This window comes from Acanthisitta chloris, unplaced genomic scaffold (assembly GCF_000695815.1).
Source record: "Acanthisitta chloris isolate BGI_N310 unplaced genomic scaffold, ASM69581v1 scaffold8450, whole genome shotgun sequence".
Lineage (NCBI taxonomy): Eukaryota > Metazoa > Chordata > Aves > Passeriformes > Acanthisittidae > Acanthisitta > Acanthisitta chloris.
Genome location: NW_008649918.1, coordinates 116,632 through 132,581, shown reverse-complemented (window position 1 = coordinate 132,581; position 15,950 = coordinate 116,632). Strand labels below are relative to the sequence as shown.

At 38.9% G+C, this 15,950-nt stretch overlaps 1 protein-coding gene across 1 annotated transcript in view; it reads left to right on the top strand.

The window, feature by feature from the left end:
- Positions 1-7,594, top strand: part of NAV3 (neuron navigator 3) — a gene marked incomplete at its 5' end in the record, with an annotated part of 183,941 nt that extends 176,347 nt beyond the window's left edge. Inside the window, 4 exons of the mRNA XM_009078194.1 lie at positions 188-384; positions 1,012-1,130; positions 3,763-3,966; positions 6,089-7,594. Coding sequence (XP_009076442.1) covers positions 188-384; positions 1,012-1,130; positions 3,763-3,966; positions 6,089-6,208 — 640 coding nt within the window. The remainder of the gene's footprint in view (positions 1-187; positions 385-1,011; positions 1,131-3,762; positions 3,967-6,088) is intronic.
- Between the last annotated feature and the right edge of the window lie 8,356 nt (positions 7,595-15,950).

The window sequence follows — 15,950 nt, the reverse complement described above, 5'->3', positions numbered from 1 at the left end:
TGAATTTCCACTGAAACCTGAAATGGCTGTGTTGTAACAGTGAGCAATAAAAAGGTTTATTGGAGCAGTTTTATACTTGCTGACTAATGAGACTCAGAAGCTTATGATGTTACTTTCATCTATATGTTTAAAAGGAAATAATGCATTTGCCATTCATTGCTACTTGACATTTATCTCGTCTACCCAGGTGGGTGCTGTGTGCTAATCACACAGAGCCTGTTAAAGGTTTCTTAGGCAGATATCTGAGAAGGAAACTGATTGAGACTGAAATAGAAAAGAACATACGCAATAATGAGCTCATCAAAATCATTGACTGGATCCCCAAAACATGGCATCATCTCAACAGCTTCCTAGAAACGCACAGCTCTTCAGATGTAACCATTGGTGAGTCCATTGGTGGAGTGGTTTGCAATAAGGATGCAGGCTGAGCATTTTAGGGATTTGTGAAGGATATACTATTTTTTTTAAAGTTACCATCTCTCAATGGGAAGTATAACATAAGTATGGGGAATTTGTCTAGTTGCCAGCAAGTTTGAAACAAAAATGGAAAGTTTAATGAGAATATGTGTTTCCTGGTATTTCTGCATTGCTTGCTTAAAGACTTTCAAGTAAATAATCACAATTTTAAGAGCTAAATTTTTAAAAAATTGCTTCAACAACAAACTTTCCTAAACTTACTTTTTTCGCCTGCCTTCACACCACAATATAATTACAACAATAAAAAACCCTTGGACCTGGGGTCTTTTAATGGAATAGCTATGTTAGCAAAGAAGTCATCCTTTTATATAGCTTTGCTGTAAAACCTGTAAGTGTTCATCAGGCCCTAAAACTGGATAAAGGGACACTAGTTCATTTTTAATAAGAGGAGATTGATAGCTCCTTTACTGTATTCCTGCATTAGTATTCTCTTCACTTGAGTTTGCTCCAATACTACATTTTTTAATTCTGTGAAAATTATTTTAAGTGTGTTCCCTAGTTCTACATTTTTTAATACACAACTTGACTTGTCAGGTCCCCGTCTCTTCCTCCCTTGCCCTATGGATGTGGATGGCTCCAGAGTGTGGTTCACAGACCTCTGGAACTATTCTCTGGTGCCATATCTTCTGGAAGCTGTGAGAGAAGGACTTCAGGTATGTTATTTGGTTCCTAGAAATTTTTTTAAATTAGTTTCATAGGCTTTCTCCAAACTACTTTTAACCAATGCATCCTGATATGAATGCTGTTGCATTTGCAAAAAGAAAATCTTGAGAAGAATTATAGAAGTCAGCCTCAAACTCCTTTTGACCTGCTCTTATTCTGATATATAATTTGGCTTTGTCTGCTCCAGCGCTAACATGCCTTGTATTTTCTGAAGAGGATTTTTCCCCTGTGACTAGAGGAAGGTGATTCTTTTTCCACTGTGTAGAGTTCACAACAATGCTAAATACAGCTCAGATTGTCTCCCTGAGTTAAGGCAGGATCAGCCTCCCCTTGTGTGGAACACTTAATAAGCCCTACACTGGTGCAAGAAAATAGCTTTGGTCTGTGTAATCCTCTCCCACCTGGAGACCCATATAGGTGCACAGGCTTGTAGAGAAAAGCTTGTGAACAAGGATATTTTCATAGAATCATAGAAAAACTGGAGTTGGAAGGGACCTTAAAAATCATCTAGTTCCAGCCTCCCTGCCATGGGCACCAGGTCAGGTTGCTCTGAGCCCCATCCAACCTGGCCTGGAACACTTTGAGGGATGGGACATCCATAACTTCTCTGGGCAACCTGTTCCTAATTTCTTCCTAACATCTCATCTTAATCCCTCCTCTCTTAGTTTAACACCATTCTCCCTTGTCCTGTCACTATCTTCCCATGTAAAACGTTGCTCTCCCTCTTCTTTGTAAGCCCTTTTAAGTACTGGAAGGTTGCAGTGAGGTCTCCCCTGAGAGGATAATTGTCCAGGTTATCCTGGAGGATAGGTTAGGATTTCAGACCATTCCATATCTTTGGAGCAAAACTAAATCTTGACATTAATCCTTTCTTCTTCTTTTGGTCATTTTTGTTGGGTTTTTCCCCCAGTCTTTATTTGGCTTTCTCCCTTTCCCTCTTTTTTTTCTGCACTGCAATTCTATGTCCTATAAAAATGCTTTGTGGAAAGGCATTTTTTTCACACATGGCACTGAAAGAAATTACTGCACAGTGCAGAGAGGATTGTTATGGAATAGTCAAAGAACAGTACAAGGAGCAGCTGTTTCTTTATCACCTTGTATTGACATAGTGACATAGTGATGCAATGGGTGTTTAGAATCTTGCCTATTGAATATCTCACACTTTCCTAAAACTGCTTATCTCTCTGGGAACTACAGAGTGTTTATGCCTTGTGCAAAAAACTGCTGAGTATCTGATAGAACATCCACAGTGAGATTAACAGCACTTGTTTAGACCAACTATAAAAATGCGGTGATATTCTTCACGCTCATATTTTTTCAAGTATTCAGGTTACCTGCATAAATGAAAACTTCAGTTCTGGAGCAGAAGGTGGCAGCATATGGAAGAAAATATGTTGTTTCATGAACTGTAGCAATTTCTAGGTGTTTTTGATGGCTTCCATAGAATGACATTATTAATAATAAACAGAAATCTTTTATATGCTATAATTATGTACTTCTGGAACCAGAAAAGGGTAGAAACTGCCTTTCTGGCCTGATTCTTTGCAAACTCACTTGTCAAACACAGAATTTACAAGCCTTGCTCCAGAGTCCAGAAAAGATGTAGTCACTGTTAATCTCAGATGAAGGGGACTGCTGCCTACAGCCTGGAGTTAGCTTGCTACCTCCCTGAGAAACATTTCCTCTTGGCTTATTTAGGTAGATACCTGTTGTAGCAGTCTAGCCTTAGTGTAGGGCAGAAGGAGTCTGAGTATCTCTGTGTATGATATAGGGAATTTGGCTGCCTAACCTGAAGCTCTGAATTCAGCAAGTGCCTGGGAGCAGGTGTTACAGTGATAAGCACAACTCATCATTCTGCCTTTGCACCGAAATCCTTCCCTGTTTAACTCCTTTTAGGAGTGCAGCCCATCTAAATTCTCCATGAGTGCATGCCCTGCCAATATTATGCTGCTCCTTGAATTGCATGAGACTATTGGAGGTGGGAGAAACTGCAGAAATCCCTGGTGAATGGCTGTCCATCCCAATGTGTCACTGTCACAGCTAAAGGAAATATTTAAAGCAGCAACCAAGGGGCTCTTGGTTAACGTGTTGCTTGTGAACAGCAGTGTAAATAAGGGTGCATTTTAGTGAGGAAGCTACCAGACCTCCTCAATTTACAATATTCTCATTCTTACTTCCTCTGTCCCCCTTCCAGATTTGTAAGCATTTGATGCTTCCTAGTAGGGGAAAATCTATCCATTGTGAAATTCTTCTCTTAACCTTGTGAAAGTTATCACACTTTATCAAGCTTTAGATAGGTCTGAGTTAATTTCACTGGTACACCTTAAGCAAATTACCTGAAAGTCTCATTTCACATTTTATCAAGAACTTGTGGCTCCCACTGCTGTCTACAAGTATCACTAGTTATGGAGTGCTTTTCAAATTTGTAGCCATTCTGTGTATTGAAGGAGCATTAGTGTTGATGTGGTCTTCTGAATGTCTTATTATTTCTGAGTGCTGAGCACATCTGAAAGCAAACCACCTACTGAAATTGTTTAGATGTTTTTGATGATTTTTTTTCAATGTTATAACTGGTATGGAAAACTCTGTAGAATACTTACTTGTCTTATATCCATAATATAGATGTATGGTAAGAGGGCACCCTGGGAGGATCCCTCTAAGTGGGTAGCTGATACCTATCCATGGAGCTCTGCATCTCTACAGCATGAGTGGCCATCACTACTTCAGTTAAGACCCGAAGATGTTGGTTATGAAGGTTATGCATCAGCAAAGGAAGGGACAACCTCTAAGCATGTTCCACAGACTGATACAGAGGGGGATCCCTTGGTAAGATTCAAACTTTCAGGAAAAGGCTTTTCATTATGTACTTTACTGTCACATGTTAAATTGTACACTGTACAGTAAAAGTCTACTGTGCACCTGTTCCAAAATTGGCTTTCAAAAATTTATCCTACTATAATTTATTAAAATGTTGAAAATGAAAGGAAAACCTAACATGAGGGCAGGTATTGCCATCATTTTTATATGTCCCTATATTGTTTGCATTTCCTATCTGCCCAGAAATGTATCTGGTCTTCATCATGATAATTTTTGTGTACCACCCTTCAGCAACTTATTAATCAGTTTTATTCTAAAAGCATCTTTCTATGTTGGGCATCCTTCATCTACATTCTACAAATGGAGGGCTGAGATATTCACATTATCTAACTTGTCTATCATAGAAAATTTAGTGGAAATGGAAATTAGACACCTCGCATTCCTTAGAATATTTCAAGATAACTTATGATTGTATAACAGTCTCAATGTAAAAGGAATGCAAGTGTGGTGGCATTAAATGATAAGAGGCTGATTTCCCTCAATGCCATGTGTTGTTTTATTTAAATACAATCCCAGTCATTTGGATTTACCATTGCCTTGTCCGATAATGGACTATTAAAATGCATATGTTGAACTGCCATTCTTGTATAGTGCTTTCTCTATGGGCTGCCTTTATCAAAATTCAAAATACCATTTTAGAGAACTGTATTTCTGGAATACAGGCAGCCCTTGGCAAAGGGAATTTCTCAGAAAAAAATGCATTTAACTCTTATCAGTGTTAAGAAAATGGCTCCTCAGTCTCACTGTTTAGTAATCAAAAACAAACCTTGCATCCTGAAGAATTGTAGAAAATCACCTAATTTGGACCTATCTCCCAAGTCCATAAGCTTTCCCATGATAGTTTGACCCTATGATTTGGGCTGCCAGTGAGTGTATTAGATGGGCTTCCAACACAGCATAGTCTCCACTAAAGTGAAAATACTTTAGTCAGACAGATCCCTGCACACTGTGATCTGTCTGACTAAATAAGGAGTCTTGAAAGTTGTGATTGGAGGATTTGCCCTTGCCTGTGGTGGAGCTCATGAGGACAGACACTGCACTTGTGGAAACAGGACATTTCACATGCAGGCTGTGTTGAACATGCACTGCATGTGTCCTGTATTCTCAAGCACGGATACCTATTAAACCTTCAGCAAAAGCCACCTGATAGAGTAAAACACTGTTCAATGCCTAGACAAAACTTTACAGTGCAGGTTGAAACCATAGAGATGAAAGTATTTCTGAGCAAACTGGAAATAGGGGCTTAACACATAAAGAGATAAGAATATCTCTTTCTCTTTGTTTTTTCATTGCCTGCTTTTTGTAATGACAGCATATTTGTTCCTTGAAAAACACTAAAGCAATGTCAACTTTGCTTGCAGCCCTGAGCATGCTGGCAGAAGCGAGTGGTTTATAAATCATTGCACAGAGTTTAGGCATCAAGCATCCAAGTAATTTTCTGGGGCTTAATGCTGCTATCTGATGATTTTTCAGATGGATTTGAGATTCAAATAATCCCCAAATTATGTGGGGGTTTTACTCTTCTGGGTAGGAGGATCTGTTGCTGCTCCCCTGCTGAGGTCAGCCCCTTGACAGCAGATGGAACTCTTTTATGAAGCAGCTGGCCTCAGTCCACCCCTCTCTCACTCCCTCCTCATCCTTCTCTTGCAGAGGGGGTATGTTAGTGTGATTATGTTTTCAGTTGCTTTTCCAGTGTAGTGTGTCTACACCATCCAAAAATTATCTGGAAGCCTGACTGTCTCCAAATATGGGCCCAGATGATATGGCTTCCTGCCCCTGTTAGTGTTGCAGCTGCAGCCTGTCTCACTCCTGAATTAAAGAGAGTTATCAGGCAGTTCCATCATATCCCTCTGGCTCTTTGGACCTTTAAACTTCTATTTAAAGACCAGAAGGGAATGAAAAGGGTGCCAGTAGGAGCTGCCGACACCCTGCCCTTTCTGAAATCTTTTGTATGGTCTGTCAGCTAGACACCAGCATACCTCATACAGCAAGTGAGCTTAATTAAATTTTAACATGGTCACTGCAGTATCAAATGAGATGAGATTATGTAAACAGTGTTTTCTTCTTTCAGATGAATATGCTAATGAGGCTTCAAGAGGCAGCCAACTATTCGAGTGCACAAAGCTGTGACAGTGATAGCACCAGCCACCATGACGACATTTTGGATTCATCCCTTGAATCAACTCTCTGAAAGGGACAAATCTTGGTGGAGGATTATGGTAAAATCTGTTTCCACTAGACCACTGCCAGTATTAAAGCAGCACGCTGAGGTCCCTGAGTGAGAATGGTGTGTTGTAGGTAGGCAGGAGACCTAACTCTGCAAAGTCAGGAAGAAAAATTGAAGTGGAAAGCTTGAATTAGTTTAATTTCAAGGCATTTCAATACCTATGGAGTCAAGCAAGACTCCATTTGTCAACTGGAAAGTGCCCTAGACCAAGGGCATGTAAGCAGATTGCACATGTGTTAGCCAAACTGGAATTTTTTTTTCCTTCTCCTCTTTCTGTCTCTCTGTCTCTGTTTCTCTGTACAAGTTTACAGTGAAACATCTTTGGGTTTTATTTCCTTTAGTTTACCCTGAGGCACTGCATGAACAATGCAGTCTTCTAAGTCTTTTCTAACTTCTGTTGTGCCACATGGTGCTGGTCACAGGACAGCAGTGGTGTTTGTGTTATACACTACTGCCTATTCCAAAACGAGTCAAAGATGATAGTATCTCAGAAAGCACAAACAGTATTGTGCAATCACCAGAAAACATGACTGTGATATGCTGGATAAGTGCCAATTTAATTCTAACTGCCATGGTCACGGTGATGCGCTCCATCAAGTTTTTAGTACACAAGTCACAGATTTTATAAAGTTGTTTTTATCACAAAGGTCTTTTTTAGCCACCTGCCCACTCCTTAACAACAGTTTTATACCAATTATTAACCAACACTGATTAAAGGCTTTTTAGGGCTTCATTTGTTTGAGCCTTTTCAGTGAAAGAAGGAACATTTCTTATGGTGCTGTCTCACTGCCTTAAAAAAACAGATTTCTAGAACAGTTTTACAGTTGGTTTAATTCCTAAACCATTGGTAATTTACACTGTTTTTTTCTTCATTTACTAATAAGAAAACATCAGTTAACATAGCAGCCTCATATCTGTATATCATGATTTTTTAAAGTAATGGATACGAGAAAGAACAGTTGCTATATAATATTTTTATCTTGTGAATAGTTTGCTCTGCCTACCCTCAGAAATACACAAGGAACCCAAACCCACTTCCACTGCCACTTAAATGCTGACAAAATTGGCTCAAATCCATTTGGTCCCACGGAATGGAATTTTTGGAGGATAAATGTTTTGAATACTTATCCAGCAGAGCTGGATGCACTTGATGCAGCATGAGCACAAATATATGGGGTTTTTTTTTTCCTTTTTCTAGTTTCAGCATGTTGTTTTGATTGCTATTGTTGTACATGAAGAATTCAGCATTAAAGAACACTGAAGCAGTGATGTCCACTGTGGAAGAGGAAGAGTTTATACTGTAAAAGTGGGTTGGTTTTGCACAGTCTACTGGGTGGGTATTGTAAATATTAAGAAAAAAAAAGAAAAGAAAAAAAGAAAAAAAAAGCCTTGCACAAATCAAATTGAAAACAAACAAACAAAAAAAAGTTGTATTTTATTCTGTTGGTGTTAAGAGATGTTTCACTTGCTGAGATTTCCTGTATGTTGCAAACAAATACAGAATGCAAACCTTAAAAGCTGTTATTACCTGGTGTGTTTGTCCTGTACTTAGAGTTGTTATGACTATGCAGGAGCTATCAATGCTACAGTCAGCACGTTTCAATATCTGTGCGAAGCCAATACATTTTGGGGGGGCGGGGGAAGTCTGAAAATGTTGTAAGTTTGTATGTCACAGCAGATTGCATTCAGACTGCTCAGAGGAATCAAAATGCTCTTTCACTACAAAAGGCATGTGATTATAATAGGTGCATATGAACAAGAAGGTACCTAAGGGCTTTGGCATTGTGTAGACATGTACTGTACACCTCCATGGGTGTAGACATGTACTGTATACCTCCATGGATGTTACCTTCAGAATGTGTATCTGGTGCTATTAACTCCTTGTGGCTGCCCTGTGGTCACTTGCTGTAACTCAAAGAAATCAATGCAGTTTCCAAATGGCACTAAGCTGCATCGCTGAATCTAGAGGTTCCTACACGGTGCTATTGCCCTAATACAAACCTGGATTTATGCATGTAGGATTCAGTCAGACCAACATCATGCCCCCCATATCTGGATCCATTTCTGATGCAAAATGTCAGTGCATACACCTTGACTGACTCAAAGAACAAAATCAAAGCTGCTCTTTCTTGTACCTGTGCTCTGAGCTAACCTGCAAATATTTTCCTGCCATATTTAGCTCACAAACACACAATACTACATATACGAAACTTCCTGCAATACATCTCAGTGAGTCCACCTAGTTTACAACTCAGAAATTGTTTGTGAAACATTTGTCTGTACACATTTTATATTTTGTACATTTTTGATGTAACATATCATGTAAATAGACAGAAACAGTGAAATAAATCATCTGAAAAGTTTTGTAGTCTTTGTAAAGCCCTAATAATAAGTATTTGGTGTCATCGGACTTAACTGGATGATGTATTTTCTATTGGTTTATTGTTCCTCTAGCTTGTAAACCAGCTTGCGTATATTTTTTTGCAGGTGTGCACACTGTATCTGTCTAAATTATTACTTTGCCATTAAAGTGGAATTATTTATTGAAAACACAGTCTGATGTTTTTGCAGTCAGGACCGCTTAACAGTTAGATATTATTTCAAATATAAGAACATAAAAACAAAATGACAAACTGAAGGATGTGATTTTTCTGTATTCCGCAGAACTAATCTCTGTAGAAACAAAATTAAGTACTGTTTCTAGTTCCAGTGATTCAGCATGATTTTTGAATGGCAATTTTGTTGGTGGGAACAGGTTGTTCTGTTCAGAAACAACTTTACATTCTCCCCATTCTCAAGATTATTTTAAAATACAAGTCTATTGATTTCAGTGTTGGTAAACCTGTCCTAAACTCGTGCAGTATTATGCCTTATTTTCAAACTCAAAGGACTTAGAGCTACTTCCTCAGCAGGTATACATCAATATTATTTGATAGAATTCAAAGAAAGAAGGTAGAATTTTGTTAGTCACCTAATCACAGACTTTGAGGTTGGAAGAGATCATTATGTTCCTGCAAGTTGCAGCACCTCAGCTGTAAGTCTCAGCAGCAAGTCTGTAATTTCTTCTGAAAGTGCAATGTCCCTGGAAAAACCTTTAGACATATCAGTATGGAGTAGAAGATCCAGCACCTCACTGACAATGTGGCTAAGCATTCACTGGGTGGTTTGGGATTTTTAAGGGCTTTATTTGCATTTAGATCTTAGATCACTACCTTTTCAAGAGAAAAATATCCCATACTGTCTTTTGTTATGCCTTTTCCTTTTATAACAAAAAGCTAATTACAATCAAAAACATCTTTTACATCTTTTGCAATAATCTTCCTTGCTTTTGTTTTTGATAAGACAGGCAGCTTGCTCATTCTTAGCTTTTCATGATAAAGCATGTCTTTCGGCCCCCAAAATGTTTTTTGCAGGACTTTCTGACTACTTTGTGATTTATCAGAGTCCATTCTGAAGTGTGGGTATGAGAGCTGCACATGGCATCCTGCAGTGGTTTTATATTTGCTATAAACAGAGCTAATATCACCTTTCTACTCCTACTTCATATTTTCCCTGCTTAGGCTTCAGGGCTGACATTCACTCTCTAATTGCATTATCCCACTGCAGGCTCATGTTCAGTTAATTATCTACCAAGACCCTGACTTCTTTTCATGTTGCATCATTTTGAAATACTTAGTCCATTACTATCTGTATAACCTATGCTCGTTGTTCCTTAGATGTACAGCTACAAATTTATCTGTACTGAAACAGGTTATTCAAATCAGCCCACCCTACCAAATGATTCATTCTCTACAATCATCATCTGTCTAATTAACAACCCCATCACCTTTGATGATTTCCAAAAACTGCTACCTGTCATTTTACTTTATCTTTCAGTTTGTAGTTAAATGTAGTAAGTTATGTTTTGTCAAGAGTAGACTCCTGTTGAATCCTGGTAGGACCCTCCATGAAGATTTCTGGTTTACAGCTACATTGCTTACAGCTACTCGTGACAAGGGTATATTTGTATTCCAGTTAACATGGGTATGAATATCAGAATGTCATACAAAACCATGTGTGTATAGTATTGTAGGAAATATATGATAAGTTACACGGCTTCTCCATAACTGTAGGTCTCCAAGGATGGATTAGATTAGCTTACATATGTAGAGATGATCCCACACAGAAAGAGCAATAGACTAGAGCAATCTCAGTGTGGCTTTCACAAAATTCAGTGCTACAGTCTTTCCACATTGTCCAGCTGCCATTACTTAAGGGAAAAGATATGAAATTTAATTGTCAAACTCATTCTGTGTCTACTGGTGAATGCCCAGGCTCCCATGACAGGAATGGGATAGTGCAGCCTCAGAAAGAAGAGTGTTCTTAGCAAAGTACTTGAGACTTTGCTCTTGCTTGCAAGAACTCATTTTTTATACTATCATTAATTAGCCACAGTGTTTCTCAGCATGTGCTTTTTCTTGATAACTGAATAATGTCACACAAATTAAATGCTACCACTAAGTTTGGCAATGCAAGAGCTCCAGATGCGCTATCATGGGAGAAATGTAATGCTGGTAATAATACTAGTAGCAGAAAATAGATTCTGTCATGAAAGATAAATTAACTAAGGCCCAGGCCATGTGACCTTGCCTTTCTACACTAAGCTGCATTTATTGTTCTTTGTTCAATTGCAACCTCAAACAAACACTGATAAATAGCAATGCATGAGCACACTGAATGAAGTAAGTCCTGCTTTTAGTAGCAAATTTCATAAATGAAATAATGTTTTTCCTTTGTCAGTGTATTTACTTGTTTTGCAAGCAGGTTTTATTAAATTAGATTACATAATTTAGGAAACTAAGATGCATCTTGACAATTAATTGTAAAGCTGAAAGAAAAGGCACCTGGTAACAAAATAAAGCATTTAGATGGTGACATATAACCAGCACTAATGATTTTATTGTGCCATAAATGGATGGCTCTGACAGAAGAAAGAAACAGACAAAATACATATTATCTGTATGACCAGTGCCCAAGGACTTAGTGAACTAAGTAATTTAAATTAGTGAACTGTACCTTAGCATTGATAATTCAGTACACTTTAAATATGTCCAGCTGCACTCTGCAAGTGCAATGAAAAGTCTGAAAACAGACTATTTAGTGCAGGTAAGCTGTTCCACTCAGGTAGGCTACATGCAATAAGGAGGTATGGCTTCTGTACAGCAGTCCCTGAGCTACTATACATAATTGGGTAGCAAAATGAAAAATTTATCTCCATCATTACCACACACTACTTAGAACTGCCATGATCTTTTGTTTACTGTCCCTACTTATATGGGTCAAGCTAGTGGCTCTGTATCAGTACTGACTCTTGATTGTGACTGGAGAAAGTCAAGCTGGAGGCAGAGTCTTGCATCTTGTCTGAACTAACAGTACAGTGCAAATTTATTTTTCATCTAGAGGAAATGAGGAACCTAAAAGCTATGTGAGAAAACTTTATTGTCTTATTAGGAATTGCTGTGATTAATTTAATTATTATTTAATGTCTTTCTGTTACTGCTTCTGTAGTGCCAATGTGTCTCAAGTACTTTATAAATGGTCTTCTTGTAAAAACAAATTATATTTCCAAGTATAAAATTTTACTGCTTGTTTGAGAGCTGGTTAATATCTTGCATCAAGCTACCAGGCTATTTAACAAACTACATCCACACACAGTAAATTTCATCTCTAGCAGAAGGGTCTCTGAGGTTAAATTACATGTTTAGTCTGACTATGTATTCCGAGTAAGTCATGTTCTTTAATTTCTGTCCTGAATATAGGGTTAAGCATATGAAGTGCTTTCCTAATTTTGACTTCAGTGCCTGCAATTTATTCCTCCATAAACCACTGTCTTCAGAGGATAAGATGGTCAACTAACTGCTGCAAGATTCAGCTGTACATTGTTCGTAGCAACTGTGCAGAGCATTACATTCAAGAATTACAATGTAATTGCATGCTTAGGCACAGCATTCACTAGTTTGCCATATTGCCAGCTGTAGTGTTCTCTGAAGTTGAATAAAACCTTCAGACCGTGTTGCTAACCAGGGTGGAGGGAGGCCTCCTCCTTTTCTGGTCTGGAGCAGCTGCTGGCAATAAAACCTAAGTGTCTATTTGTAGCTGCAGGTCAATTGAGAGGTTACTCCACTTACGGAAAGACAGACAAGCAATAGCATATGTTATAGGGTATGCTGGAAGAAATGGTTCATACTGAGAAATATCACTATCATCCAGCTGTTACCATCCCTTGCTGTATATCACCCAGGGAAGTTCTATAATTAATCATAATGCTATCTTACCAAGTGTCAAAGTAGCTGGGTTTTTCTGAACTATGCAGTAATCAAAACATAAAAATATAAGACTGAAACTCAATATGAACCTTAAATATCCATGCTTTAAATGCTGCATTATAATGAAACTCTCTGCCTAATCATCACAGACATAAGATGGTGAGCAGAAACTACATAAACGTACAGAAACCACAGAAACCTCCACACTTGCTAAGGAATGCTGAGTCCTGTTCTTGTCCTTCCTCTGGAGGAGCAGGAGAAAGAGAAAAAAGGAAGTTCTAGTTCATTTGCCTATTTACATTCACAAAATAATCCCCTTGCTGGTTCTCTCCTCCCAGTATTGTTAGCAGACCTGCTGAATATCAAACCACAGCTGGTCAGGAAGTTTCCAACTAGCAAGGCTGTCATTTGAAGCCAAAAATGATGCATCAAAGAATGTCAGAGTAAATAAACTTTGGAGGTACCACAAGGAGATAATATTTTTGTCCTTGTTTCCTCCCAGCTCACCAGACAGCTGCTTCAGAACTAGAATTACAGAGATCTGCAGCTCTGGTGAAGTTTTGCTCAGGACCCACAGCATGAAGCTTCTTGCTGCAGAATGCAGATGCATTGTGGCAGGAATTCAGCTTCTCAGACCCTGGCAGTCCTGAATGCTCCTGCTGCAGCCAGAGTGGGTAGGGCATCCTGCCATCCCTCTGATACTGGAGAAATACCCACAGTACCTTCAACTCCCATGGAAGAACATGTTCTAAAGTTGAAGATGGTGTAAGAACTGTTAGGATGTGTGGGAGGAGGAGGGGACAAAGCAAACATTGCTCTGACCTGTTCCAGGAAATATGAGCAAAACCACTTTGTCTTTCTAGAATGAAAGCATCAGGCATTTCTTTCTGGTTGAATTTTTTAGATAAACTTTTACTGAAATTATTTCAAACACATACAGATACACACAGAGGACCTTACTGTAAATGTAATTTCTATAAGACTGATTTTTGGTGTTAACACAGGTTCCTTAATAGTCTGTTTAGACTGTAGTGGCAAAGGTAGCTTTGTTGAGGTAGACATTGCAGCTTGCTCTGAGAACAGCCATTCCCAAAGCAAGGAAGACATGTGCTCAGAGAACTCCAAGCACTTGGATTTTAGCCTTTTTTTCATTCTTGAATCCTGTTTTAGATAAGAAAATATCTCCTGTCACCATCACAAGTCTTTTCTCTCCCTCAGCATTTGGTTCACTCCTCTCTGCCCTTCTGTCATTTAGCACATACCTTTTTCCTCATTTGCCTTTCTTGTACGTGTTCCTCTTCTCACTGCTGTTCCCATTGACACTCAATTTGGCTCCCCTACTCTCCCTGACATATTTCACTTGTCCATCTCCTCACTCCCCAGAAGACTGCTGGCTGTTCAGAGTGTGCAAGGACAGCATCATGTCCTTTTCTGGCTCTGAACGCTGAGCATATGCTGTCACAGCTGAGCAGTGTGCAGTGTTCACAATCCAGCCATTAAGATCCCTCCCTGTTGCTGCCTGAGTTCTGGCTGTTCTACCAGCACTGTGGTAAGACCCCCTGCAGCAGCAGGAGAGGTCAGTAGGCTCTGAGAAGCCTCATACCTGGCAATCAGTTTGCAGTAAAAAAAGCTGAATGACTTGTGAGGTCATGATCCCTCAGTGCTCCTGTCCATTTCTCTATACCACCATCTCTGCTGATCAAGGAATATTAAGTTAAAAAACAACTTTTCGCTGTTTTTAGTACACTGCCAAAACTAAGTAGCTCATATTTTGTAGCCTAGAGGAAGACTCTGTGGGATGGAAGATGGGAGACATGCAGTTATCTAGGATACAGGATAGTGGGAGCAGAGGCTCCAAAACTCATCTTCAGCTCTCAGACTGAGTCTTTTCAAAGGAGCTTTCTTTATGGCTTGCTAAAGGAAAAGAAGGATATCTGTACTGCTGCTTCTGTGACTGAGAAAGGTGAATTTTCTCTGTAAAAATGGTGGAATTTCAAATACATGCAGTAACATCTCATCTTGAAAGTGAACTAAAGGCTCGTTGGCAATTCAAAAGAAAATTAGAAATAGTCATGTTACTATAGTGATATTTGTTAAGTTGTCATTAGCTCTGGGCAAACATAGAAAACATTTTTCCATGGTTGTCACTGGAGTTACAATAATCAGATAATATTTAGTACTTCCTTAGTGCTTTTGAAGCATCATCTCGAAGTACTTTACAAAGGTCAGGATGAACATTTTTGTTAAGGAGTGAATGGGAAAGAAATCTCATTAACAGCAGCAGGGTGCAGATGACAATATAGCAAGATGCTGCTAATGAAGAAAGCTCTGGAACTGATTGGCATTCCTATTGTCTATCAGCCCTTATTTGGGAGGGTGTTGTATGTAAGATGTAGCTTTAGAAAATTTTTTTAATAGTTTGAATGTAAGACACTGCTTTCAATAACTGAGAAAGAAGACCCTGGGAAAGTCTTTTACACATAGTTTCTCCTAGAAAAACATCTTGTTTTCTATAAGAGCATATGCAATCACATGTCCAGCTATGGAGAAAAAGAAAGGAAAAGGTAGTCATTGGATTTGGGGGGTTTATAAAAAGAAATTTCTCAGGGATGTTGATATTGCCTAATTGCTGAAGGAGTCTGAATTCTATTTTCAATAGTGGCTCCAGACTGCTTGAGAAGACTCCATATTATACCTTGACAGTCTTCAAATTTATGGTAGTTCGTTAGTTTTCCTCAAAATTTATATACCTAGAACTAAATGTGAGAAGGGTAAGAATTTGAGCTTACAGTCCTAGCAGCATTTATGTCTCTGAATTCCAAATTTCAGCTCTCCCAGTTAGCTGGACTTGGAGGTCTTCATTGCTCTGTAGAACAGGAGTTTCCTGTGTGCTTTTGGGAAGCAGAGAAAATTAATCACATCATATACTGTGATCTAATGTTATGTCTGCAAATGAGATTTCCAGGCAACTGCTAGACATATGTTTTTGGATCCCATATTTTTAGTTTGATAACAGTAATCTTAGATATAACTCATTTACAGACTAGTCTAGTGCAGCCAAAAACTCCATTTCATTAGGACGTGGTTAGCAGACATTCTGGCAGCAGCAGCAGCTTCTGTAACTGTGTTAAACATGCTCAGCCTAGCTTTTCGCAGGAGATGGCAGCAGTAGCATTCCACAATTGGCTGCAATCGTTTCCATTTACTCTGGAGGGCGTGAGGTGCACAGCAATAGTGAAGTGGAACATAACTCCTCCTTCCCCCTGAAAAATCCTCCCTGCAGTCATGTGGTGCATCATGCTTTGAAAGACAGACCTGTGGGTGTTTTGTGCAATGCAAGTGATGGCTGAAGCTGTACAGATAAGAAATATGAAAGATAGCTAGGTCTTACGTGAACATTT